This window comes from Temnothorax americanus, unplaced genomic scaffold (genome assembly GCF_048541705.1).
Source record: "Temnothorax americanus isolate GAGA-0224 unplaced genomic scaffold, ASM4854170v1 Scaffold5, whole genome shotgun sequence".
Taxonomy (NCBI): domain Eukaryota; kingdom Metazoa; phylum Arthropoda; class Insecta; order Hymenoptera; family Formicidae; genus Temnothorax; species Temnothorax americanus.
In genome coordinates, this window is record NW_027509657.1 from 6,040,640 (window position 1) to 6,064,696 (window position 24,057).

Sequence of the window (24,057 nt, forward strand, 5' to 3'; positions counted from 1 at the left end):
TTAGGATAATTTTCGCGTAACCGAGGGAAAAATGTCAAGTTGTGTATAAAGAAACGTAATGTGAAATAAGCGAAGTGGGAAACGATGTACGTCTCTCGCGTAGTGCAAATGTAATTTTAATAATACGACGCACTTCGACGAGAACTCGCGTGTTCGGCCAGTGAGACCGTAGTATATCTAATGAACATTAACGATCCGATACTGAGAAATCCGAATTAATTTTTTTTGCCTTCTTTCTCCAGCCACGACTTGCAGACATGTGACTGGCCGCGAAACGTAGGCTGCCCGGAGGGACATTCGTCCAACAAGGAGACCGAGGAGGATCCCCTTTTGGAGAGGTGAGTTGTGATTATTTCGATATCTCACATTCGACGGAATACTTTGAAAAATATTTCCGCAGCGTAATTTTCAATTATGTACGTCAATAATTATAAATTCGCATTAATATAACGTTCTACATATTTTTGAGAATACATTTTACTATAAGATTGTCTTTAGCACTGGCATTATTTTAATTTATTTGCAATAAGTACATGGATCGTCGCGTACACAAAGTGTTTTTTTTTCTTGCAAAGTGTGTCTCGCTACAAAAACGATATGAGTAGTAGAGCATTGCATTCCACGCGTGAGATTTTAGTTTTCGTCGCGATTGCAAAACAATAGTGTGCTCGCGCAGGCACATATACGCGCGTTCGCGAGCTTCACCCACGCTCGCGACAGCCGATGGGAGAAAAAGGCGAGAGTGAGAGTGAAAAGAAAGAGAAACAGCGGTCGATTAAGGCGACTAGAGTAGATGGCGAGCGCGGAGGAGACTCGCGGGGAGAGCCATTAGTTTCGATAGAACGACCTCGCGATCGCGTTTTCTCGGCTGCGGACGCGTCGAATAATCTCGCGCGCAATACTCGAACGCGTACTCTCGATTCAATGTGGCAAAAGAGATATATCGGCGGTATTATGCGCCGATAAAAAAAAATAACGTACGCTCGAATGACAGGCGCGTTGTTAGAGGCCACTTCGTTCCGCCTGTAAACCCTTACGGACTCATTCTCTTTCGTTTCTTATTATTATTTCTCTCCAACATAAATTACTTCAATTTAAAATTTAATTGTTGCGATTAAAATAAACGCCGCGAATCCGTTCGAGCGGGCTTGTTACATTTCAGAAAAGAATACCGCTGAGTCATTGCTTTTTCGTTACTCATTGTTGTTCATCGCTGCTATATTAAAACGCGTGCGAAAACTGAAAAACGTATGTACATGAGGTATACAGATGACATTTTTATTACTCTCGAGCAGACGAAAGTTCAAGGAAAGTAAAACGGGCCGAGCAAGTCGAGCAGTACGTAGTGTATACGTGTTAAAATTAATTAATTTGCCTCGTTTGTTGCATGCGTAAATAAAAACGTGTACGTATTTGTATGCGAGATCGGATCTTTTCGAGCAAGAACGACAGCAGGGTTTCTCCGTTACATAAAACCGAAGTTGAGCAACGCGCAGGCTGGATACTCATTAATTGTATTGTGCACGAGCAATCGGGAAAGAATCTCTCAACGATTCGCTTCGTCGCGACGAATCCGGGTGTCCTTGCCATTAAAAAAAAAAATTCTTAGAAAGACAATTCCGCGGTTACATATATTATCGCCGATGTGCGACGTCTCCCCGAGAATTTTTAGCGCGTCTAGACTGTCTCACGGTTAGTTTCCAAACGGCATAGAAACGAAAGTGGATACTTGAAATTCTGAACATTGCTTCCTCGACTGGGTATATTTATTATATTCTCTTGTGTTATTTCTATATGCGACTCTTGTACGGAAATGTAAGGCCCGCTCGCTTACCAGATATTTGTATGCGATTGCCAGCATTAATATTAGTGCGATTCTCCGTGTGTTGATATTATAAAACATTCAGTAAAGAAGAAATCTCGTTGGTGCATAACTTTGCTCTCCTAAAAAATGAATTTTATCCTCGCGACCAAATCGGCGATTGCTCTTAAAATCGAACCGTCACAATCCGTAGATCCGCGAAACTCGAGACGCTCCAGGAACAGCAACAGCAACAACGGCAACAACAGCAGCAATTACGAGATCAGCAGCAACAGCAGCAGCATCAACGACCGATCCAGAGGCAGCCGATCTCGGTTACAACCGCGTCGCCGCCGGTCTCGCAGATCACCGAGAGGCAACTGAGACAGCGACAGCACTCGAGGACCAATTACCACGAGGATGAGTACGGTCCCGCCTCGGAGGTCGAGAACGATCGGCAGCAACGAGTGTACCGGGGACAACCTTCGACGATCGGCCAGGTGCAGCGCGACCGCGATGGTCTACGACGGAATATAATATCGGTGAGTCGCGGTATAACTGCTGATGTTTTTTTTATTAATTAGCTTAATTACCTTAAGCTGGCTCAATTAGATCTATATAATTATTATCTAAATAATATCAAAAAATACACATTTTAATAAATAACAATCCTCTTCTTGAACAAACATATTTTCTAATTAATCAGAATATAGATTAAAACAATTATAAACAATTAAACAAGTAGCTAAATAATTTTAGTAATAATGGACGTGTCATAATGCCATTCAATGTTGCAGTTCGTGGTTCAATCACATAAATGATTACAGAGTTATTGACGGTTCTTTTTGAGAGAAAACGCAAATAGAAAGTTACATTGAATAGGCGACGGACGCGTCCGTTTAACGTCGAATGTGAATTTAATCAATTAGCAATGAATGCGGCAATTCAAAGTTACCATTGAGTTGATGGTGTCGCGTGTGTTCTAGGAGAGGGAGAAGGACAGCCTGGTAAGCGCACGTGCCCAAGCCGAATCTCATTACAGGTTGGTAACGAAGTTACAAATCACTCTTGAGAAAAGAAAATGATTTTCGTCGCGATTAAGTAAGACTTCTTAATTTGATGACCGTGATTTCTCTCTGCGAAACTTTAACATCCCTCGTTAACGCAGCAATCAACCATCTTTCCGATGATATATCTCTCTTGATTGAAATTTTACGTAATAAAATGATATCTCGATACGCTTCACATTTCATCGTGAAAGCAATTGAAAACAGAGTTTCGTTGCGTTTACCCTTTTGCCACGCTAATTTCTCTTCACACTTTAGAACGTCTGTTCCAACCACCGAGTCGTCGAGGCTTGCTAAAACACTGGCCTCGACCGTGGCACCGGTCTTGTCCAAGGCTTATTACAGCGATCCAGATCAGAGTTATCCGTATTACACGATTTACGACGACGACGTTTCTATTTATAAAGACGATGGTAGGCAACCTTCTGAATTATTTTTTTTAAATCTCGAACAATGTCTATATAAAGTAAATTTGTACTGTTCCGAATATTTGTTATTTGTGTTTCAAGGTCTGGTGTACCTTGGACAAAACGCAAAACTTGAAAAATTGAGACTTTAAATGAAATCTTTCGTTACGATTTAACCTGCATTTCATTATTTTTAAGTCTATTTTTTTAAATTAGTTTTGATTGATAATTGTTAAATATGTCAGATAGAACGAATAACGTTGAAAGATAGCGATAACTTAATTAGCTACCTTAATTTTTTGCAAACACATTTAACGCGATCTCCAATAACCTTATATTATTTTACGTAGATTACAATCAATATACCATCAATCAATCAGTGCCGGTTCAACAGCCAAACGTGAAAATTAGCGAGGTGAACACGAAGCAATATCAGAAGCCGAAGAAGGTCGGTGTAAACGAGGCGGACAAGTACAATCTGAATCACGACGTGCAAGACTACGATATCTACGAGAATCAGGTGTGAATACATGTCCCACGCAACAGATTAAACAATATTATTAAAATTGTTTCACCTCTATCTCAGAAGGGTAGAGACCTTCATTTTGCATGCATCTAAAAATGATGTCTTTTTTTTTCATATTTTAGGCGCAGCTGAACAAGAACAAGTTCCGCATTTCCGATGGTCAACAGTACAGGTAAGAAAATTGCTTCTTTCTTAATTGTCAATATATCACAACGAGAGATTCAAATGTGATTTTATCCCATAATTGATATTTATGTAATGATATAATGATTGTTAGAATTGCGTTTAAATGTAATTATTGTTGAGTTTTATTGAAAAATTATCGCATTACGTTTCTCTCCAAGACTAAATTAATTCTGATTAAATTGAATCCTGTGTTCTTTCGTGACGCAACAATATACGCATTTAATGTACAAATTAATAATGTGCAAACTAATGTATCTCTTAAACTCGCTGTTATTTTAAGAAATTATTTTTCTCGTGTCTACCGCGTCCTCGCTGATGGATGCACCTCTCTCGAGCAATTTATCATCTCAAGTATCGATGTTGACGCGATCGCGCGAAGTTGTCGCGTCTAATCACCATTTAAAAATAGTCACCGTGCGTGCGAGAGCATCGAGTCGATTCAAGACCCGTCCCGCCAGTTTTTATCCGGATAACGGGACGGATCTAGACGAACGTCAAGGTGGAGATTCGCGGTTACGCGACGTCACGATTCGATTAATTCCATTTGCAGGACGAACGTGCTCAGCCATCCCGTGGTTCACGTGACGACGCCGAATGTCATCGTGGACACCTTTATACCGCTGACCACGAGCACGCAGACTCCCAGCACGACCAGCAGACCTTACACCGTCAACTCACCGAGGTATAACGCTCGGTCTTAATTAACTTTTACCCGCGATAAGCGTGTAGCTTTAAATGGCGTAAAATATGTTCAAATTTATTACAACTACATCTGCGACGTAAATAAAGGACGAACAAATCTCGGAGAGCTCATAAATATTACCTCGGCCTTCAATATGAAATCATAAAAGGTGATTTATTTCCATTCGAAAGCCGAAATTTATCCGTCTCGTATGTGCTTTACGAAGGCTGCCTCGCCAACTCTTTTTACCGTGTTCCGAATAACTTTTCGGGTTACACCGCGCGATTCCGAGGACGCTATTTATGTCGGACAGATTTAAATATCTTGGTCGAGTAGAGCCGCGGAATAATTTTCTTTAATCGTCATACCGGGCTTGCGCATGGCGCGACGCACGAAAAGAACGTCCCTGTGCCGATTTCCGTCGGCCGAGACCCGATTTCGCCGGGCTCTCGGCAAAACGAAGAGCCCTCGCTTTCTCCGCGACGCGGTAAACGTGCGATTTTCCTTATTCACCGCCGCCGGAAATCCTCCAGATCTTATCTTGTACTCCAATTTTCATCCTCTTCTCTTCTCTTTCCAGCCGAGGTCGGCCGCAGCAGATCCATCGGGGCACGGCGCCGCCGTAAGTTCATTGTCAATTCACTTTCTTCAACGGGGCATGATTTAGCTGATGCATAACTCGTGCCACTCCATAAATCCGCGAGCGTATCGTGATGATACGCAGCACACCGAGCGCTATACTCACTTTCAATTCGGTTTCTTAAACGCGGAACAGTATTATCCGACGATTTCTTTTTAACGCCGATTTAATCCTTTCGATTCTAATTAATTCACTTCCAGGCGATCTCGACCCACCTTGAAGCCGTCCACCGAGATAGTCTCGAAGGCGCAGGAGTTCGTTGACATCTACAGGTATCCTCCAGTGAGACCGGCGCCGATCTATCCGACGCCGCAGGTAGACAAACCGGCGGCCAAGTGCCGTAGGGACGTTTGTTTGCTTCCGGACTGCAGCTGCGGCGGCTCCGATATACCAGGTAATTTAGCGACGCAGTGATAATCAGTCTTATTACCGTAAAAACCACGCAGTGTGATACGTTAAACCTACTCTAGATACGTTCAGCCTTGATTGTAATGAGATACCTTTATGTGTCCAGAACGCAAAATTACGTGGTTTAAACACAAAAAGAAGAAACGTGAAATATAAAAACTTATGTACTCGTATATACGCAACAATCTATAAACATTTTATAAGAATTTTAACTTTTTATTTCTACTATGTTTTCTTGGCTGAACTACACAAATGACTTTATTCAAGCGAGTTTTCTTCGCGGGCGTGTTTAACGCAATATATATCTCATTTCAAGATTATAGATTGTTGCGTATATACGAGTAAGTATTATAAGTCGCGGCTAAAGTATAAACTAGTAACTGCATGAAATTTGCATCCCCGAAGGATGCTACGAACTGTATAAATTCTCGTTTTCAAAACAATCAGTTCGATCATTCCGGTATCACTTAAGTAGACCGGAAATGACGTTTTGCGAACTAGAGAAACACGAGACGGAAAAGTTTGCATTCCGCGTGCCGGAAGTCTGGGCGCTTGCCGGCTGAATGTAAATGAGGAAGTGGGACGTCTTGGAAAGCAGACCTCGTACGAAGGTCGCCGAATTTCGTCGCTTTCCGACGCGACGGTGGACGGCCGCCGATCGGGGCGCGGGGGACCGTGACGGAGGCGCGATTCGATCGCGGGCGAAATTGTCAGGGCGAAAAATCCGCGGGGGATTGCGCAAGGCGGTCGCGCGCCGCGAATGTTAAGTTTGACGAACGGTTTAGACGGCCTCGCCGTGACTTTCTCCGATTCTCTAACGTTACATACGTAGCGACCGTTACATAGCACGCTCGAAAGTGAAACAGATCTACGCTCGATATACGCTCGCGGCGCGCGTCGCCCTTCGAAATTGAAAGCAATTTGCATTGCCGGAAGGCGCTCGTCGGACGGCCAATCGATGCCCGATTACTTTATTTACCGGCATAAAATGCGACCGTAAAGTTTCGATATCGTTATACGCGGATCGTTTAGTGTCGCCTCACTTTCGCCCGACGAGATAACTTCTGCAGAACGTTTCTTTGCGTCAGCGACTCGAAGATAAAGGGAGCGCGTGTTACGATCTCGCTGCTGGGACTTTTAATTCGGATTTCTTCGAAATTTTCAATGCCTAATAAAGAACACTTTTAATGTCTGAGAACTAACTTATAAAGTTCTTGCAAAAGAATTACTGTATGAACATTAGTTGATTCAACTTTCATGCGAAATAATATTTTTTTTTTTTATATAATCAAGATCTCGGTACGCAAGCGTTGTTAATTTTATATAAATAATGCATTTGAAATTAATAAGAAAGAAAGGATGTTAAAATATGATCACGCATTAGCGAATGCCTGCTACCTGATCCACAGTATAGTGTTTCCATCTTTAGAAAAGACGCGATTGCGCTAAGCGTTATAGAAATATTATTTCTCGTTCCCGTTGAGGAATGACGCAGCTTCGGCAATCGTATCGCGAGATACATAATGCAACTGTGACGCACAGGTGGTATTCCGAACGAGCAGACGCCGCAGATAGTTCTGCTCACTTTCGACGACGCTGTAAACGACCTTAACAAACCCTTGTACAGCGAGCTGTTCGAAAACGGCCGTAAGAATCCGAACGGCTGCCCGATCGCGGCGACTTTTTACGTCTCGCACGAATGGACAGACTATAGCCAGGTGCAAAATCTCTATGCGGACGGCCACGAAATGGCCTCTCACACGGTCTCGTAAGTCGATAATAATAAAAAAAAAAAAAACGTATCACGAAAGCAGGCGCAGGTTTCATTACCACCGGGGAATTTCACGCATTCATCGCGCTATTTTTAACCAAAGGAGCGAAGCTCGCATCGAACGTCATTCATCGTATGTTTCTCCGTTCGCCACGTGTGTACGATTAACGTACTGATTTCTACTTGTCGCCCGTCCACTCGACCGCCTGGAGAACGCTTCGAGCGGGCATTGAATTGGGAAATGATTTGCCCGCGAAGGATCCTCTAATTCGGTGCGGTTGGATTAGTAATAATTGAACTCCGCCGATTTCACGGGAGATTTAATTCTTGAATTTCTTGATTATTAGAGATATATTTAAGAGAATCTCTTCGACTTCCTTGAATTTTTTTAGATTCTAGAATCTACGAGCTCTTCAGCTTCATTTAATATTTAAACTGTCGTTAGAAAACAGAGATTTCGGGGTTTTTTTTTTAACTTCAAGTACTGCGATTTAATAAATCTTTGTGTCCTCGGGATCTTTAGATCCTTAAGTAGTTTTCAAAGATCGGTCGCGTAAATCGCTCGCGAACTTCTGCCTGCTATTTTTAAGAAGCACTCCGTGCATCTTCGAAAGTGGCTCGCGCAATTAGAGGATCCTCCGTGGGGACGATGAAAACGCATATTATTGCCGCGTACGACCGGTGAAACCGCAAGTGTACCTTCATCAAATACGAGATCGACGATCTCTCGAACGAGGGATCGCCGGATCCCCGATTAGTAATACGCCGTAAACCGCGGTTTCACCGGCCGCGCACGACACACCTGTGTCGTGTATACTAATGATGATGTGTCGCGTGTACTAACGCCTTCTCTTGTGTGTTCTTTATCTCTCTCGCTCTCTCTCTCTTTTCACGCCTCGCCTCCTCATTCCCATTACGCGCCACTCTAACTGACACAACTTCACACATATCATTAAAAAAACACTTCAAAAAAACTATCACATCGACACTAAAAAAAAAAAACCCCACATCTACGACATACATTTCAACACGATATCGAACGCGCGTCCCGATTCTCTCGTGTCCCCCTCCCGCCGCTCCGTTCGTATCCTGAATCCTGAACGGGATCCTGAAACGAACAGGTGACTACCTACCGGAGGAAATACCGCAAATCGTTCTCCTGACCTTCGACGATTCCGTGAACGACTTGAACAAGGGTCTGTATGCCGACCTGTTCGAGAAGGGACGAAAGAACCCCAACGGCTGTCCCATCTCGGCCAGCTTCTACGTGTCCCACGAGTGGACCGACTACAGCCAGGTTCAAAATCTCTATGCCTCGGGCCACGAGATTGCCTCCCACACGGTCTCGTAAGTAATCGAATCGTCATTAAGACGCGCCGTACCGATCCGCGAACATCTCGCCTCCGCGGCGCCGCGACAGGGCAGGAGAAGTGGCACACGGTTTTTATTACAATTTAATTAAACGAGCCACACGCGCGCGATAAATTACGCAATCTCGCGGTTGTTGACACTGCCTGACACTTTGTTTCGTATATCCCTGCACGATCGGGAGATTTTTTAAATCTCTCGCGGTCGACGCTTATTATATAGTAATTATGTTTCTAAATAACTGGGTCGTTCGAGCATTCAGAAAAAGAACGTATATGGATTGTGCGTTAATTACACAATTAAATATCAATCGTTCCGAGTTACGCTATCTGTGATCTATGTGATAATAATAATAATAACAATAATTATAAGTAAAGCATATACAATGTCCAGTAGTTAATTACTGAGATTTCCAATTTATTCTTGCCCGTAAACTAAAAGGCCGCTCGACTTCGAGCAATCATGCCTTATCCAACAATCACTCGTATCATCAACGCACTAATATCATGCGGATAAGTGTAAATTAATTATGATCATTAAATGCGTCAAGTAATTATCTCGCCTTTTTTTTACACGTATTGAAGCTAACGCTAGTTTGTTTCTCTAATGAAGAAGTTAATAAGTCATCCTCACGCTTACTGGATATCAATCGACAAATCGCTTCCGCTTTGAACGTTGAATAATTGAAGTGACGCTCGACACACGTTCGGAAATTCTTGAATTTAATTTTGTTATCGTTTTCTTACTTTTATATAAAATTTATAAGAGATACGTAAATATAAAAGGCACGTATATAATGCACGTAACATAATGACATAATAACCACGCTCGTTCACGACTCTTGCGAAATCATCATCTTTTGTACATCGATATCGTCGTTTTGCAAAAGCCGAGAGGTAAACGAGAGACGTGATTATGTAATCAAAATTTAAAGAAAACGAAAGGGAAAAAAAATAGTGTTTCCGACGTGTCGTCAGCGACTTTATGATCGGTGCGCCGTGAGAGAGTGAACTCTTCGTAATCCGAGTGATCGACACGACGATAAATCCTCGCAACAGGCACAGTTTCGGCGAACAATTTTCGGCGCGAAAGTGGGCGCGAGAGGTTGCTGGGCAGCGCGAAATTCTGGCTGCATACGGAGGCGTCAAGCTGGAGGACGTCAGAGGAATGAGGGCACCTTTCTTGTCGGTAATTATCCTCTAACTTTTTATCGTTCTTTATTTTCGTAATATTACGTAAGAGATAGATACGCGATAGCAGTATCCTAGAATGATTCCGCTCGACAAAAACCACTCTGTAAGATCGCGGTGAACGATTTCGTCACCGTTCAAGAGAGCAATTTACGGCTGTGTGTAACGCTGCTTTACGCTTCCCTGTGGCGCAGGTCGGCGGGAACAATATGTTCAAAATGCTCTGGGATACAAATTTCACGTACGACTCGTCCATGCCCATCTATGAGAACCGACCGCCCAGTTGGCCGTACACGTTGGATTACAAGCTCTTCCACGACTGCATGATACCGCCCTGTCCCACGAGATCCTATCCAGGATTGTGGGAAGTTCCTATGGTAATGTGGCAAGATCTCAATGGAGGTAGGTGCTCCATGGGAGACGCCTGCAGTAATCCACCGACTCCGGACGGCGTATACAAGATGCTCATTAAGAACTTCGAGAGGCATTATACGACTAATAGGTCAGTAAAGCGACTCGCGCTCTACGCGCATACAATTATTAGACAAACGCAAATTGAGAAAACTCGTGTAAAAAAATTCTCTCTTACATTGGAATTGAAAATTAAACAATTTACGACTCATTTTACCTTGCAAATTATTTATGCTAATATTTTTATAATTTGACGCGTTTCCACAGGGCGCCTTTCGGTCTGTTCTACCATGCCGCATGGTTTACTCAGCCGCATCATAAAGAAGGTTTTCTATCGTTTCTTGACACCATTGTCGCGATGGACGACGTATGGGTAATTACCAATTGGCAGGCGCTACAATGGATCAGGAATCCAACGCCTCTGGCGCTCCTGCACACGTTCGAACCCTTTGGATGCCATTATCCGGTGAGACTCGTATATATATAATCAGTTCTTTAACTCTTATAGCTTACCGAAATTTTTTCACGAATAATTTATTCTAGAAATTTGAAATATTATCTTCCAATATTTTTTAAATTAGAGTAACAAATCTTTCAAACGTTTAACTTTGATATGCAGTTAAAATGTATTAAATACTTAACATTGTATAATTATTTCAGCTTAAAATTACCATCTTATACAATTAATAATATTTTTAAAATTTTTAATAACAATAATAATAATGATCCTTGAGTTAGCTTTATATTTTACGGGCAACTTTGCACGGTCTAAGAACTCCATTACGTTATGGCGAATGTGATGCAGGACCGACCCAAGAAGTGCAACAACCCGAGGGTCTGCAATCTTTGGCACAAGAGTGGGGTGAGGTACATGAAGACCTGCCAAGCATGCCCGGACATTTATCCTTGGACAGGCAAGACCGGTATACGTAGCAGTCGCATCGACAACGAAGTCGACGCCCACGAATGAGTTATGCGGAGGGAAGTTTCAAACTTCGTTGCGATCGGGGAGAGTCCCGTCGAACGAGCAGCGGACCCAGACAACGCGAATATCTAAAAGACGAGATCGACATGCTTAAACGAGGTCTTAATCTTCCAGACGTGGGAGTCTCTTGGACGTCTGAGAGAAGTTCTCGATCTCTCCCAGACGTCCGAGGAACATCCGAATCTATCGGACGTGCTTTAGACGCCTTTTAAACGTATATTTTAGACGTAGACATCTTTTGGACTTTCGAATTGTTTGGGAAGCATTGTGGTAGCGCGCGAGGGGAAACACTCTTCCGTTCGGATAGGTAACTTCAAGTATTACACGCGCGTGTCCGAGCGGACACATTCGGGCCGAGTACGCCGATGCAAGTTTTATGAGTAGGATCTCGCAAAGTTCCCGTTTCACGCCGGATTAAATTAGAATCGCACACTCCGCAGTTGTACCGGATCTCTAAACGAATCGAGATATTGTTATATATGCGTCAACTGGCAGATTTGTAACTGAACGGAAGTTTCATGACAGCTCAGAGTTTGTTTCAAAAGAAAAAAAAGTATTTAGCACGTAAGTCTACATAATAGATTATTTTATTGGTCAATATCTTTTCTATAAGCGATTATGTAAAGTTAATATTAATATTGAAAATGAAGCGATTGGATCGCAGAGTGATTAGTGTATGAAACGAATTAGATTAAATTAAATTAAATTGAAGACATCGCGACGAGAGAAAGAGAGAAGATCGTGTGTGTAAGGTTACGCGAAGACTAATCTAAAGTGTACCTACTCTTCTTTCTCTTTTCGCTTTTCTTTTGCTATCTTCTCATTTTTCTTTTTCATAAATTCTTCTTTTCTTTATCTTTCTTTCTTTCTCCTTTTCTACATCCTTCTTTCTCGAATTCGCAAACATCCTTGGCGTACTCGGCCAAATTCGGCCAAATAGAACAATTAATTAAATCGCAATACGTAATAATTAATCGTCGAGATGTAATTGTAAACGTCGGTCGCCGGAAACATATTTAAGCGAAACTCGCGACGGTCGAGATCGAGATTCATCATGCGCGGTGGTCACTTTGTGAAAAATAAGAAAAAAACTGAGAAAATTTCACCTCGACGAAGTATCGTGCGCACGAGGGGATCGTCGTGTTTATCTTCTAGAACGTAAAAATGTAATATGCCTTTAATAAATAAATATTTCGCTAGAATATCTCTTTTTCCGTTTTTAACCAGCATCTGTGCAGATATAATCGTGGATTACGATAGATTAATATGACACGATAATAATATGCTAGATAGGAAATTGCGCTTTCGTATCCTTTGTTATAAATGTGCATCAGGCGTCGATAAAGGATAAAGGATAGTGGACCAGGTATCGACGTTGAAGTTACGAATATACTGCCAAACCACGATATCTGCCGATCCAACGTACTCCAGCCAGTATTGCGCCATATTATTATAAATTTTCTCCTTCCACGTCTGCAATAAAAAGTTTATTGGACCGTTTAGAGCACTTATTTACCCGTCAATTATCATTATCCGCCAATATTGCCATTAATGGTTAATTAATTAAAAATTAACGGTTTTATTAATTTTCTTTTATTTATTAACTAATAAAAATTAGTTGTTCTTCATTTTTATTACCCTTCTATTTTGTATGATCCATGCCATCATCAATTGGTTTTCTTGTAAGGTCGCGAATTTCTGTGCTTTGTACAAACAGATTCGCGTGCTCGATTTACGGCCCCGAAGAACATTCAAGTATGCCATCAGCAGATATAAGCGTGGTTTTATGACTTTCGCATGCTTGGAATTGTTCTTAAGACATTTGATAATGCTGGAAATATCTTGAATCAGATTTAGTAGCTCGTTAGAGCGCTTCGTATTGATGCAGCGCAGCAATATCAACAGATAACACTCGAGTCCCTTAAAAAAAATGCATTAAAGCGCTGTATTGAAACAAAGTTGTTTTTTTTATATTGCTTATTAGATAGGAAAAACATATTATTTATTGTCACACATAAATATAATGTAATGTATTTTTATCCTTGTAATATTTCAACTGTAATATCTTTTGTTCACAATCGCTATATCTATTCACTTTTTATTTTTCCTGAATATTGCACTCAATAAAAAAAGTTATTATTATTACTGTATTTGATAATTAATAATAGCAAGAGACACACAATTAGTCATATATTTTCCTTATGTGGTAGAAATGGTAAAATCATAAGGTTTAAGAAATTATTAAAGTTGTTTAAGAAAAAAAATCGACAAATCCTTAATTTATGTATAACAAAGAATGAAACATGTGAACGTTCGAGAATTTATACCTTGCTGCAAGTGAGAATTTGAGAAAAGTCATGCCAGGTAACGTCTTTGACGTATTTTTCCGTGCTGTACACAATCGCGTCAACCGTACGTCCCCTACCGCAAATATACAATATTTTTCATTTTTTTATTATTTTACAACAATTATGTAACAACACATTGAACATTAGTTATTCACTATTCGGACAATCCTAAATCACAATAAGTTCAAATAAAAGAAAAGATGGATAGCTTGGAATTGATTAATGAATTTTTGAGAAGCGTAAAGCAATTGTAACAGCTAAAAGTCCGTTACGTGGAGTAGGAAAAAGTTTTTTACATGCAGCCAACTCGTGATTTATTGCAGAAACTTATTACACAGAAACCGGAGAAAATAAATAAATACTTACATTCGCAGCTGGTACATCCATAGACTTGTTAGTAAGCGGCACAGACTTTGAGGATCGCGCCATACGCAAAATTTCGATCTGTAAGCTGCACAGTCGTTCTTTCGTGTTAAAATTTGTTAAAATATGTAAAAAAGGAAAATGAAGATAAATGGGACGATATGCAAAATTCCAAGCAAATGGCGCGTTACTTTGTGGAACAGCCGAAGTATACAAAAGGGAAAAAAAAGAAAACGATAAATTTACACAAAGTTTCGAACTTAAAACTAGACCAAATGGCGAGAGTTTTCCGGATCGAATTCTTGTATTTAGAGTTACAATTCACAGTGATTCAAACCGCTCGCAATCGAAAGTAGGTGTAAATGACTGACGATGACTGACGATGTTTCAAACTATCGATCGTTAAGAACGACTCAGGTTTTGTCGCGCGACGGGTCGCGGTGCCCGGTTGTGAATCTATCGCTATTTATAAGCTATCGTAATCGCGAACAAAGTAACTGCACCGTTTTAAAAATGACTTATGCTTATGCCTAAGCTGTTCCACAATCACAATGCAATAGTTTAACGGTATATTAATTATAGTTGAAGTAATTTTATTAGAGTAGAAAATTAATTAGAACAGTTTGATTTTTTTTTTAATTATAGAACAATTAATTAGAGTAGAAAATCCTAATATCAATGTCATTGCAAGAATGTCATACGAAAGATCGACATATGAGTGAGCGCAAATTTGGCCTAAACGTGTAAACTCTACACGTTATTATTGACTAATTTTAATCACGTAATTCGAAAACTATTGTTTTTATTTTAGGATTTTCCACATAACAGAATGTATGTTTACTTCCAATCTCCAGAATGTATGTTTTAATAAATTAAAATTTAATAAAATAAAATTTAAATTTATTAAAACATTGTACGAGATGATTGTGAGATGTCCTCTATAGAAAATTAGAAATAATGATTTATATAAATTCTCAGATATCTATACAAACTGCGCTACAATTCTTACCAATAAATTTCTCATAATAGTTATAAGATGTCTCATATGATTCCAATATTATTCCCGCATCCAGCATGAGATCTAAGGAAAGAGCGTAATACCACGTCTTGGCTGACAAATCCATGTCCTCGTCTGCTAAAAAGTACAGCTCCCGCATCAAATCGACAGCTTCATTGACACGTCTGGTCCATAGCTGATCGATAAAAAAGATATTATGTAAATAAAAATGGAATAATATTCATTCCAATTCCAAATAACGAAAAATCCAAAAGATGTCTATGTAAAAATGTTAAAATATGCGAAAGATTAATTTGTCTTTTTTAATTTTGAATCTGCGTCGTTTAGAAAATTTACACGGATAACACAAGAAATTCGTGAGCGAATTAATTTCAAATAGTACCATTATCTGAATTAACGAGGGCACAGTGATCAGCATCAGTTTATTAAGATGCAATGTTGCAGATATTTTCAAGACTTTTATACCCATGTCTACGGCTTCCTCCAATTCGCCTCTTAATACTCTTATTTTCACATGCGAATAAATATAGTTTAAAGCACATAAATTAATTCCCGCGTAAAATTTAAAACAATATACCTATAATTATACCTAATTTGATACATTGTTAGATAAATATTTGCCACCATCGCTATTTCCTCGGCATTATTCCAACTACCTTTTCTTCTTATTGTGATTAGCATTGGTCTCTCGATATGTCGTATTAGCTTAATGTTTCTTGTGCAATGCAAAACTCGTACTGTCGCAAGATATATTTCGCCTTTCTCTAGAAAATTGTTAACGCTTAGAAACGCGAGCTTGAAACTTCTCAAGGCAAACGACTGCGCCGTTTTCAATTTGTTGTCTATCTGTAAAAAAAAATTACGCAAATAATTACATTCACCATACTTTCCTCTGTTTTAAAATTTACCTAACGTGAAATAGTTAAAAGACAAACTCTCTGCATCAGTTTAATAATTCTCTACGTATGTACCATAAACACGACGCAAAGACGTCGCAGATACGACGCCAATTCGAATTTCTTTACAATGAGTCCCCTTGACTCCTCATCAATCGTATAGCGAGGGTAATCTTGCAGTTTACAAAACATTTTTGATATTACGTTGTAACAGATGCCTTTCTCCAATCTGGGTAGGCTACCTCGCAGTCTCACCGCCGAGAGGTAGTATTTCTTAGCTTGATCGTAATTTCCCAGCGCGATGTGAGCATCACCTGAAAATATGATCAATATTATATAATATATACGATAAAATAGTTATGAGAGACCTCTTTTTAAAAGAGGTTTCTCAGCGGAATATTTCGTCAAGTTTCGCGGACCCATTAAAGCTAGAATAATTCCTTTATCCGTGATACTGTTCTCTGCGCTTTCATCAATCCACTCGTCTACTTCGGCGGCCTTACTTCTTTCAGCGGCGATCGAAAGCAGCTTAAGCGCGTAAAGGGGTTGCGCAATCTGGATCACTCCGGCACTATACTCGATAAAAAACTCGAGTACTTTGCCAATTTCTCCTATAAGTAAAAGTACAATTTAATAAAGTAAGCTAATAATTGTAGTCCAATTTTGTAACGCATATTATGGAGTTGTGTTTAAAAAATAGTAAAATTATTTTTATAAAATAATATGATATAATATATTATATTTAAATTAATGTCGTAATATATTAATTTACCACTTTTCTCAATGTGCAGATGCAATCTCCAGAAAAGATGACTGATGATATTGTCACACTGACAGTTACGATAATCGATATGGCTAAACTTCTCCAAGTAGCTTGGATCGGAAGGATCTATCGTCATTTCTGGAGAAATAATTGCGGACCGCTTTCGAAATTTTAGCGATTTGTTCATTCTTTCGTTTTCTTCATTTTTCGGAACTATTAAAACACATGTGACATTTGAATTCGATACATTTCGAAGTAATGAACGTGTTTTGTTGGCTTCGAATGCTATCCATTAGCGCAACAAGTGTCGTTCTGTCTTGCTGATTGTTGGCCAAGAAAAAAGAATGACGTATATATTGACTTGTGTCACTGAATGTAAAGCACCCTTTACCTTCATCTTCGTCATCAGTTGTCGGCATAATAGACACTCTACAAACAACAGAACCTTGTTTGCTTGCCGCAGTAGTTGTTCTGGTCGAAAGTATACTCGGTTTCGAAACCCATTTACCTTCGATAACCGTTCGACGGCGAATCAACGAAAGTCTGGGTGTTCGTTCTACATGCTGTATATCTTCCTTCTAAAGTCATTTAAACAAATTAGTTTTTTCAACAAAGTTGGAAAAATGTACTTCAAAAGTGTGAATAAATTATAAAATGCTAATGCAATATCGATTAGAAATTGACTTTGTAAAATTATAAATTTTTCAACCTTTGAAGAATCTTTAAACAAACCGACCTTAAAATTATTGAGTTTATTATATTTTTTCCCACGATTACATTATTATTAGAGGAACAAGCTCTTAAATCGTTTTTTTTTCTGTTATATTTTCTGCTAACCAGCAAAATTATGTATTTGAGATAAAAAGAAAGAAAAAGGATTTTAAACATCTATATTGTAGAGATTAAAATTCATTTTCAAAAAATTACTCAACTTTTTGGTTCTTAATTTATTTATATCTCGAAAAGATATATATATAATTCTAATAACCTCCATTTCTTTAAGAACATCCTCGCTGAAAATTCTTAAAAAATGGCCGCTACCACAGGAACTGCACTTTCGAGCGTCCAAGCCGTATATCTTAGCCGCTCTCGTGTGATGCTCCTGTTTTTCTTCATTCGTTTGTATATTGTACATCATTTTGTAGAACGAATCGACTTTGAACTCTAGCATTTTACAGTGAGCGTAAAGAGGCGAGGGGTGATGACCAATGACAGCTCCTAGAAAGTCACAGGAATATTTGCTCTAATAATAAATAACAAAAACGATAAAATGTAAGTTTACAAAAGAGTGCAAATTTTATTGCGATCCCCTTCGTTCTTTTATCTTTTGCTAATTCGATTTTTTCTTATCGAAAACAAGATTTTCATAAAATGACGAATTAGTTAAAAGAATGATAAAAGCATTATCATTCTTTCAACTAATATTAAATATTATTAATTATAATTATAACTATTAATATTATATATTATATATTGTAAATTATTTCAAGTGCTTTTCGAAACTAACGCGAATGATGGCAGTTGCAGGACAACGAGTGGTACATATCGGAGAACGTTTGCCGCTTCTTATCTATACAGAAGATAAGATCCTCGGTGTGGAAATCTCGTCGCTGCAGCGAAGCGCACTCTAATATCCGCATTCGAATCATCTCGGAAACGGCTGTGGAGTTACGCGAGGTTCATCTAAGTTAGCGTGTAATTTGGTTGTAATGAGATGCCCGAGAATTGCAATTAATTGTACTCACTCTTGATGGTGTGCAGCGGGATCGAATTAATCATTACGTTTTCTATCATGCTTCGTTTAAATACTCTACCCAGCGTGGCGGCGCATTTAATGAAATCTTGCTCGTAAGGATTCATTCTATCGTAAGTCTCGCTCATCAGTTCTAAACTGAGACAGTTTCCAATGAAAAAATTAGTGCAGAATTCGAGCAACATAATTTCGTACGATTGCAAAGACGTTTCGTGTACTTTAAAATGTCGAGCCTATTATTTAATATTATTTTGCATTGTACTCGACACATTGTGATTATTCATTCTATCTTGGAAGATTAAATAAGGAAAGAAAGATTTATAATGCCAGAAATATTTCAAGGAGCGATACGAAGGGATTTAATAATGAAATGTTAGATTTGCCTGTCATGTCGCGATCTTTGCCAGTGATCTTAAGGTAATTTTCGTTCGTGACACAGATGTCCAAAAGACTCATTTGCGACCAGGGTAAAGGCGGCGCTAATTCCTCCGGTGTAAGATCAACTGGTAGCTTTGTCACCAGCGTGCCATTCGGAAAAACGAGGTCGCGTTGCGCCGCTTCGCTGGGCGATATCTTGATGAAGTCCAGACCGTTACTTTGAAGAATTGACGTCAGGAGCGCTTCGCACCATCCGATGTGACCATCTTTGTGTCCTTGCAAAATCCTGATAGAAATCCTGACGTTGTTTAATAAATTTATGATACTGCGCTAACCGCGTAAAAATAAACGGTGGGAAAACCTGCTTAATTTCCTGGGTATCGCGAGGACATTCAGAAATTGACACGCAAATACCGGGAGCAGATCTACACTCAGACCGAGCAACATGTGTTTCGTTAACCTTTTATCTTTATAAATTTCCGCTTCTACATGGGACAAGTCATCCCAAGAATTTGGCTTTGGCATCGTCATCGCTGTGACAATGTTACAGTTATCGAGGGCCGATGACATAAACTGCCAGGACCTGTGGTCCATGTATTGAATGTCATCAAGCAAAATGCAGATTTTAGTCTTCAGCTGTAAATAACGAATAATCATATCAATTTACATAAAAGCGACTTTAGAACAGTGCCTCAAATCCTTTATTTACAATATAAAATAACGACATTGCCTGTTTTAATATCGTTTCAAAGATATCAATGGTCTTCGTGTGACGTCGCCAATCAGTATCCGAGCAATAAACGTCAGAAAGAGGAAAACGAACTCTCATTAAAACATTTAAGTAGCAAAAATCTTCCAAGACAAGAACATCGCCTAATTTGTTAAGTAACTCCTTTTCACGCTCCTCAACCGTCTCACAATCCTCAGCTTCAAGTATCTGCGAGGAATTTAAATGCTAAAGTCATTTATCTTTGTATCAGAAGCTATAGCTTAACAAAGAAAATTGATAGATATTCGCTTCTAAAATAGATATTTCCAGTGAGAAATGACCCGTCGAATTGACGTCTAATTAGACGTCTATAAACGTCGATAGACGTCAATTCGACGAGTCATTTCTCACTGGGTTGTAACCATAACTTCTGCTGCTGAGTTTCTTCTATTAAAAATCGTTCATTCCTTTTTTATAAGAATAAAGGACAAAATAGCGCAAAAATCTCAACTCTTTTCTTAGTTTAGCCATTTTATGAAATCTATTTCTATAGACATATTTTTTTTTTAAATTCTAAAGAGAAATTGGTAGAATAATAAAGCAAAACAAATGTTTTGTACCTGCAGAATAATGTGATATATAACTGAATAAGCCTTTTCCGCGTATGTCGCGTGAAGAGAAAGTTTGATTGGTCTTATTTGTCTGTTGCAAACGCTCGTGACAAAAGCATCTAAAAGTCTAGATTTTCCTGACCTCTCGATTCCCTGGATAAATAACCGATTAATTTTATAAAATACGCAGGACAAATGCTGCAGAAAATTAACATATTAAATCACTTAATTTTTCATCTTTATTGTCTCATACAACAAATAATAATACTTGTTTGATACTTATAAATAATTTTTGTTGTAATATTATTATAAGATTATAAATACTAAACGGATTAATTATTATAATTGTAATATACTAGATTATGGTAACTTTATTTTGCAAACGCTCACTTTATTTTCGAAAGATTTAAATCAAACCTCGATTAACAATCCTGAATATTTTCGATCTATCACTCCAATCTCGTCTAGGATATCGTCCAAGTATTCCAATTCGCGCAGTCTACCCAAAATAGGATAACAATAGTCCAGAGACGAAGTTGCATCTAAATTTTTCCTCATCCTATTAGAATATCGTGGGAGATATAATTTATAAATTTCATTATCTACAATTTATATTAATTCTAACTTTTAAATATGTATATAATAAGTTAATAATTTAATTTTAATCTATTTTTTGCTACATATATATAAGAATTTATATATAAAACTGAAGTGAGTGCAAATAAAGGCAATATTTTCAATATAGTGTAGTATTTTTTATCATTTAGCGGTGAAATATTTTTTCTAAAATTTTTTATAAATAAAATAAAAATGCACTGCTGTTGCAACATACGTTTTTGTAATTTTTACTTTAATTAGTAAGTACAAGTATAAAATTTCATTTCCATTCACTCCATTATTACTCGTATTTAAATGAGAAACACAAATTTAATTTTTTATTACGGTATATCGCCGAGATATTCATAGATATGATATTTCTCTAATCGTTGCAATGTTCTCACACCTCGAGAGCGAAATTGATCCTTTCTGAAGTGGCTGTGCAACACGGTATCATAGTCACAAGATACCTGCGAAAGTATCGCAAATACATATTCAAGCCAAAAAAATTTATATATTTACATTAATATAATTAACATGATTATATTTTTCTCGGCAATATATTATAGAAGAAATAGAAAACTACATTATTAAATCTTCTTCTTTTCGAAAAAATCGTTTCATAAACGCACATTATTTATTTTTAACGAACAAACCAATCTTGAAACACAATTTCTGACATAAGGTATGTGGCTAAACACTGCTAATTACCTTATCATAGGAAATACTCATTATTCTTATAGCTTTGTCGACAGGCGGTCCTATAATTGCGTAATATCTTCTAACAATATGCCCAATCACACCACAATAAGCCATTCCTAAAATCAAATTGGTAATGTATATATAACAGGTGTGTTAACATCACAATATTACTACTGTATGATATAACGACCAAGTTATAATTTATAACGAGATATATTGAAACCCCTAACATCAATGCCGATTGTTTCCCTATTCGTTCCAGAAAAAACCTTTTAGAAAGATGAAAGTAAAGTGATCAATATATCTTCGCACAAAAGAATACATTTTACCTGTTGACACGCCGACAAAAGCGCTTTGAATTTTAGCGACGGTCTTCACTTTTTGCAATATGTGTGCCGCGCAAATAATTCCGTTTTTACAAGTCTCGTCGACTTTAAATTGGTCCTTATTACTGCACCCGCGTATACCAAATGCGATACGGAAGAGAATATTTCTCTCGTACAGATCCACTGTGTTAATACATCCCCCGTATTGCGTAACTATACTAAATAAATATTAAAATAACTTATTTTCTTATTCTGCCGATAAATATGGACAATGTGGCTGAAAGAACAGCAATATATTAATTGTAGAGATAAAATAAAACAAAATTTTTGATTTAAAGAAAAATTCCTGCAAATTTATTATAATTATTTATAAAATAATTATTCTCGCAGATATCTATTAATAATATCTATTAATAATATTTGTTAATCATAGATAGAATTGACGGTACCTGTGCAAAAGCAGAAAGCATTTGTCGACCAAAAGAATTAATTCGCTGACTGAATATTTGTCAGGAATGATATCGACGGATATTACTGTGATTCGTCTGACCTCCGCCAAAAATTTTAATGATTCACCCTTTTCAATCTACGAGAAGCAAAGCTTGTAACTATGTAACAAATTATTTAAAAAAATTTATTTACAAAGTCTTCTATTTCGTCACAGCCGAAATAATTTACATACCTGTTGAATCACCGGCTTTGTTAAATAGCTTCTTAACTGCGCGCTAAAATTCGGATTTATCGCTGTTATTGCGGAAATCGCTGTTGAAAACATTTCATGAAAAGTAATGTCTTTTTATAAGATTCCAAACAGTATTGTGGATTTATACAAAATATTTTTAGAAGTGAAGAGATAAAAAGATTTGCAATAAATAATTAAAGACATATATATTAATTTCTAATAGATGTATGAAAATAGTAATCTGATACCGAGGCTTTAACGAAAAGAACCAATTAATCTTTTATGATAATAAAAAACGAGAAATACGAGCAAGATAAAACAGATAAGAAAAAAATACAGAAGAAATACACAGAACGGTTCACGGTTCACATTTACTTTACCTGTCAAAGCTTTCTCTTTTTTATTAGCGTTTTCTGTTTCGGAATATAATTCTCCGTTGATAGATATCAAGTGTGTCCTATAAGGTGACGATGGTCTGACGGCATCTATTATAAATTTTCCGCCCGCGGGCATTTCATGGTCCGGATTGACGTGATCGCTCGACGATGCCGGTGTCATATATGTTGATTTTGTGTCTGACTGTTTTAACACTTTTATTATCTGGATTTAAAAAATGTACATAAATTATAAAAGATTCTCGTTAATTCTTTGAAAACGGAATATTTTGGAGCGCAAGCCGCAGCTAGAAAAGGACATAACTAAAACTGTAGTTATACAAGTTACTTTTTAAGATCAGTAATAAATAAAGAAAATTTTAAACAAATCTTTAAATTGTAATAATCGATTGAATTTACGTCTGAATTTGCGTTTAAACGGAAATAATGAATTATGCGCGATTTTCACATCGAGTAGAAAGAGACGAGATAGTGTTCGGCTTCTCTAGTTTATAAAATGTCACGGAGATCCGTTACTTTCGAACTATAACTGAGGTGTCATCATACTTTCACATTATATGGATCCTTGATGACGTATTCGTATTGACTCGGCGTACAATGTTGCCATGCGCTCAATGATAATACCAAGTCATTGGGCAGAGAAACCTTTTTCGCATTTTTCAGCTCTTCGATCGGCAAACCGAAAATCACGAAATGCCGAGCCTCATCGTTGCCGATCACCGAGAACGTTACATCCCCAGCGGAGATGGCCACGTTCACTGTTAATTAAAAATTAAATTCGCGATTATCACGAAGAAACGCGTTTACAAATCCGTCTCGCACACGAAACGAAACACGTGTTTTTAATTTTTTTAAATTTTGAATCTATATAGTGTTAGTTAAATTGCAAATTTATTTTAATTTTTTTCTTCAAAAAGTTGTATTTTAAATTAAATCTGATTATTTCGAACGTGTCACACACACATTGCATATGTTATATTATATAAATACCTCTATAAATACCGTTAACATCTTCCAAGGCTGCTATGGAATGTTGTATAGTCATCGCGTGTGTGATCACGTTTTGCACGGCAT

At 38.1% G+C, this 24,057-nt stretch overlaps 3 protein-coding genes across 4 annotated transcripts in view; 1 reads left to right on the forward strand and 2 right to left on the reverse strand.

Moving 5' to 3' along the window:
• Positions 1 to 12,644, forward strand: part of Cda5 (Chitin deacetylase-like 5) — a 51,056-nt gene extending 38,412 nt beyond the window's left edge. The window contains exons 3-16 of one of the 2 annotated variants that reach the window (XM_077417847.1): positions 243 to 338; positions 2,016 to 2,343; positions 2,788 to 2,843; positions 3,127 to 3,281; positions 3,626 to 3,795; positions 3,924 to 3,973; positions 4,538 to 4,669; positions 5,250 to 5,291; positions 5,510 to 5,703; positions 7,260 to 7,485; positions 9,915 to 10,044; positions 10,241 to 10,548; positions 10,725 to 10,923; positions 11,263 to 12,644. In XM_077417847.1, coding sequence (XP_077273973.1) covers positions 243 to 338; positions 2,016 to 2,343; positions 2,788 to 2,843; positions 3,127 to 3,281; positions 3,626 to 3,795; positions 3,924 to 3,973; positions 4,538 to 4,669; positions 5,250 to 5,291; positions 5,510 to 5,703; positions 7,260 to 7,485; positions 9,915 to 10,044; positions 10,241 to 10,548; positions 10,725 to 10,923; positions 11,263 to 11,427 — 2,251 coding nt within the window. In that variant the 3' untranslated portion in view covers positions 11,428 to 12,644. Of the gene's footprint in view, positions 1 to 242; positions 339 to 2,015; positions 2,344 to 2,787; positions 2,844 to 3,126; positions 3,282 to 3,625; positions 3,796 to 3,923; positions 3,974 to 4,537; positions 4,670 to 5,249; positions 5,292 to 5,509; positions 5,704 to 7,259; positions 7,486 to 8,609; positions 8,836 to 9,914; positions 10,045 to 10,240; positions 10,549 to 10,724; positions 10,924 to 11,262 lie in introns of both variants that reach the window. The other variant, XM_077417846.1, reaches the window with a different exon arrangement.
• A 115-nt stretch (positions 12,645 to 12,759) lies between these two features.
• LOC143903852 (uncharacterized) lies at positions 12,760 to 16,664 on the reverse strand. Its single transcript, XM_077417849.1, has 5 exons — positions 16,143 to 16,664; positions 14,157 to 16,017; positions 13,770 to 13,863; positions 13,081 to 13,362; positions 12,760 to 12,915 (listed from the first exon to the last, which is right to left on the reverse strand). The coding sequence occupies exons 2-5, from the start codon at positions 14,171 to 14,173 to the stop codon at positions 12,760 to 12,762; spliced, it is 549 nt and encodes a 182-aa protein (XP_077273975.1). The 5' UTR covers positions 14,174 to 16,017; positions 16,143 to 16,664.
• Positions 15,128 to 24,028, reverse strand: LOC143903738 (adenylate cyclase type 10-like). Its single transcript, XM_077417599.1, has 18 exons — positions 23,974 to 24,028; positions 23,530 to 23,741; positions 22,969 to 23,188; positions 21,590 to 21,696; positions 21,224 to 21,348; positions 20,699 to 20,840; positions 19,785 to 19,898; positions 19,323 to 19,597; positions 18,967 to 19,247; positions 18,576 to 18,800; positions 18,338 to 18,490; positions 17,819 to 18,048; positions 17,222 to 17,408; positions 16,840 to 16,968; positions 16,487 to 16,678; positions 16,272 to 16,381; positions 15,910 to 16,017; positions 15,128 to 15,346 (listed from the first exon to the last, which is right to left on the reverse strand). Exons 1-18 carry the CDS (start codon positions 24,026 to 24,028, stop codon positions 15,128 to 15,130), a joined length of 3,084 nt encoding a protein of 1,027 aa, XP_077273725.1.
• Positions 24,029 to 24,057: the final 29 nt, after the last annotated feature.

Coding starts and splice junctions, on each gene's coding strand:
- LOC143903852 (XM_077417849.1), bottom strand. Junction 13,363..13,769: donor AAATTCTCACTTGCAGCAAG/GTATAAATTCTC, acceptor ATTTTTTTTAAG/GGACTCGAGTGTTATCTGTT. Junction 12,916..13,080: donor GGATCATACAAAATAGAAGG/GTAATAAAAATG, acceptor TTTTTATTGCAG/ACGTGGAAGGAGAAAATTTA.
- LOC143903738 (XM_077417599.1), bottom strand. CDS start 24,028: ATGACTATACAACATTCCATAGCAGCCTTGGAAGATGTTAACGGTATT. Junction 19,899..20,698: donor ATTCAGGATTGTTAATCGAG/GTTTGATTTAAA, acceptor AATTCCTCGCAG/ATACTTGAAGCTGAGGATTG. Junction 16,969..17,221: donor AACTGATGACGAAGATGAAG/GTAAAGGGTGCT, acceptor TTATTTCTCCAG/AAATGACGATAGATCCTTCC.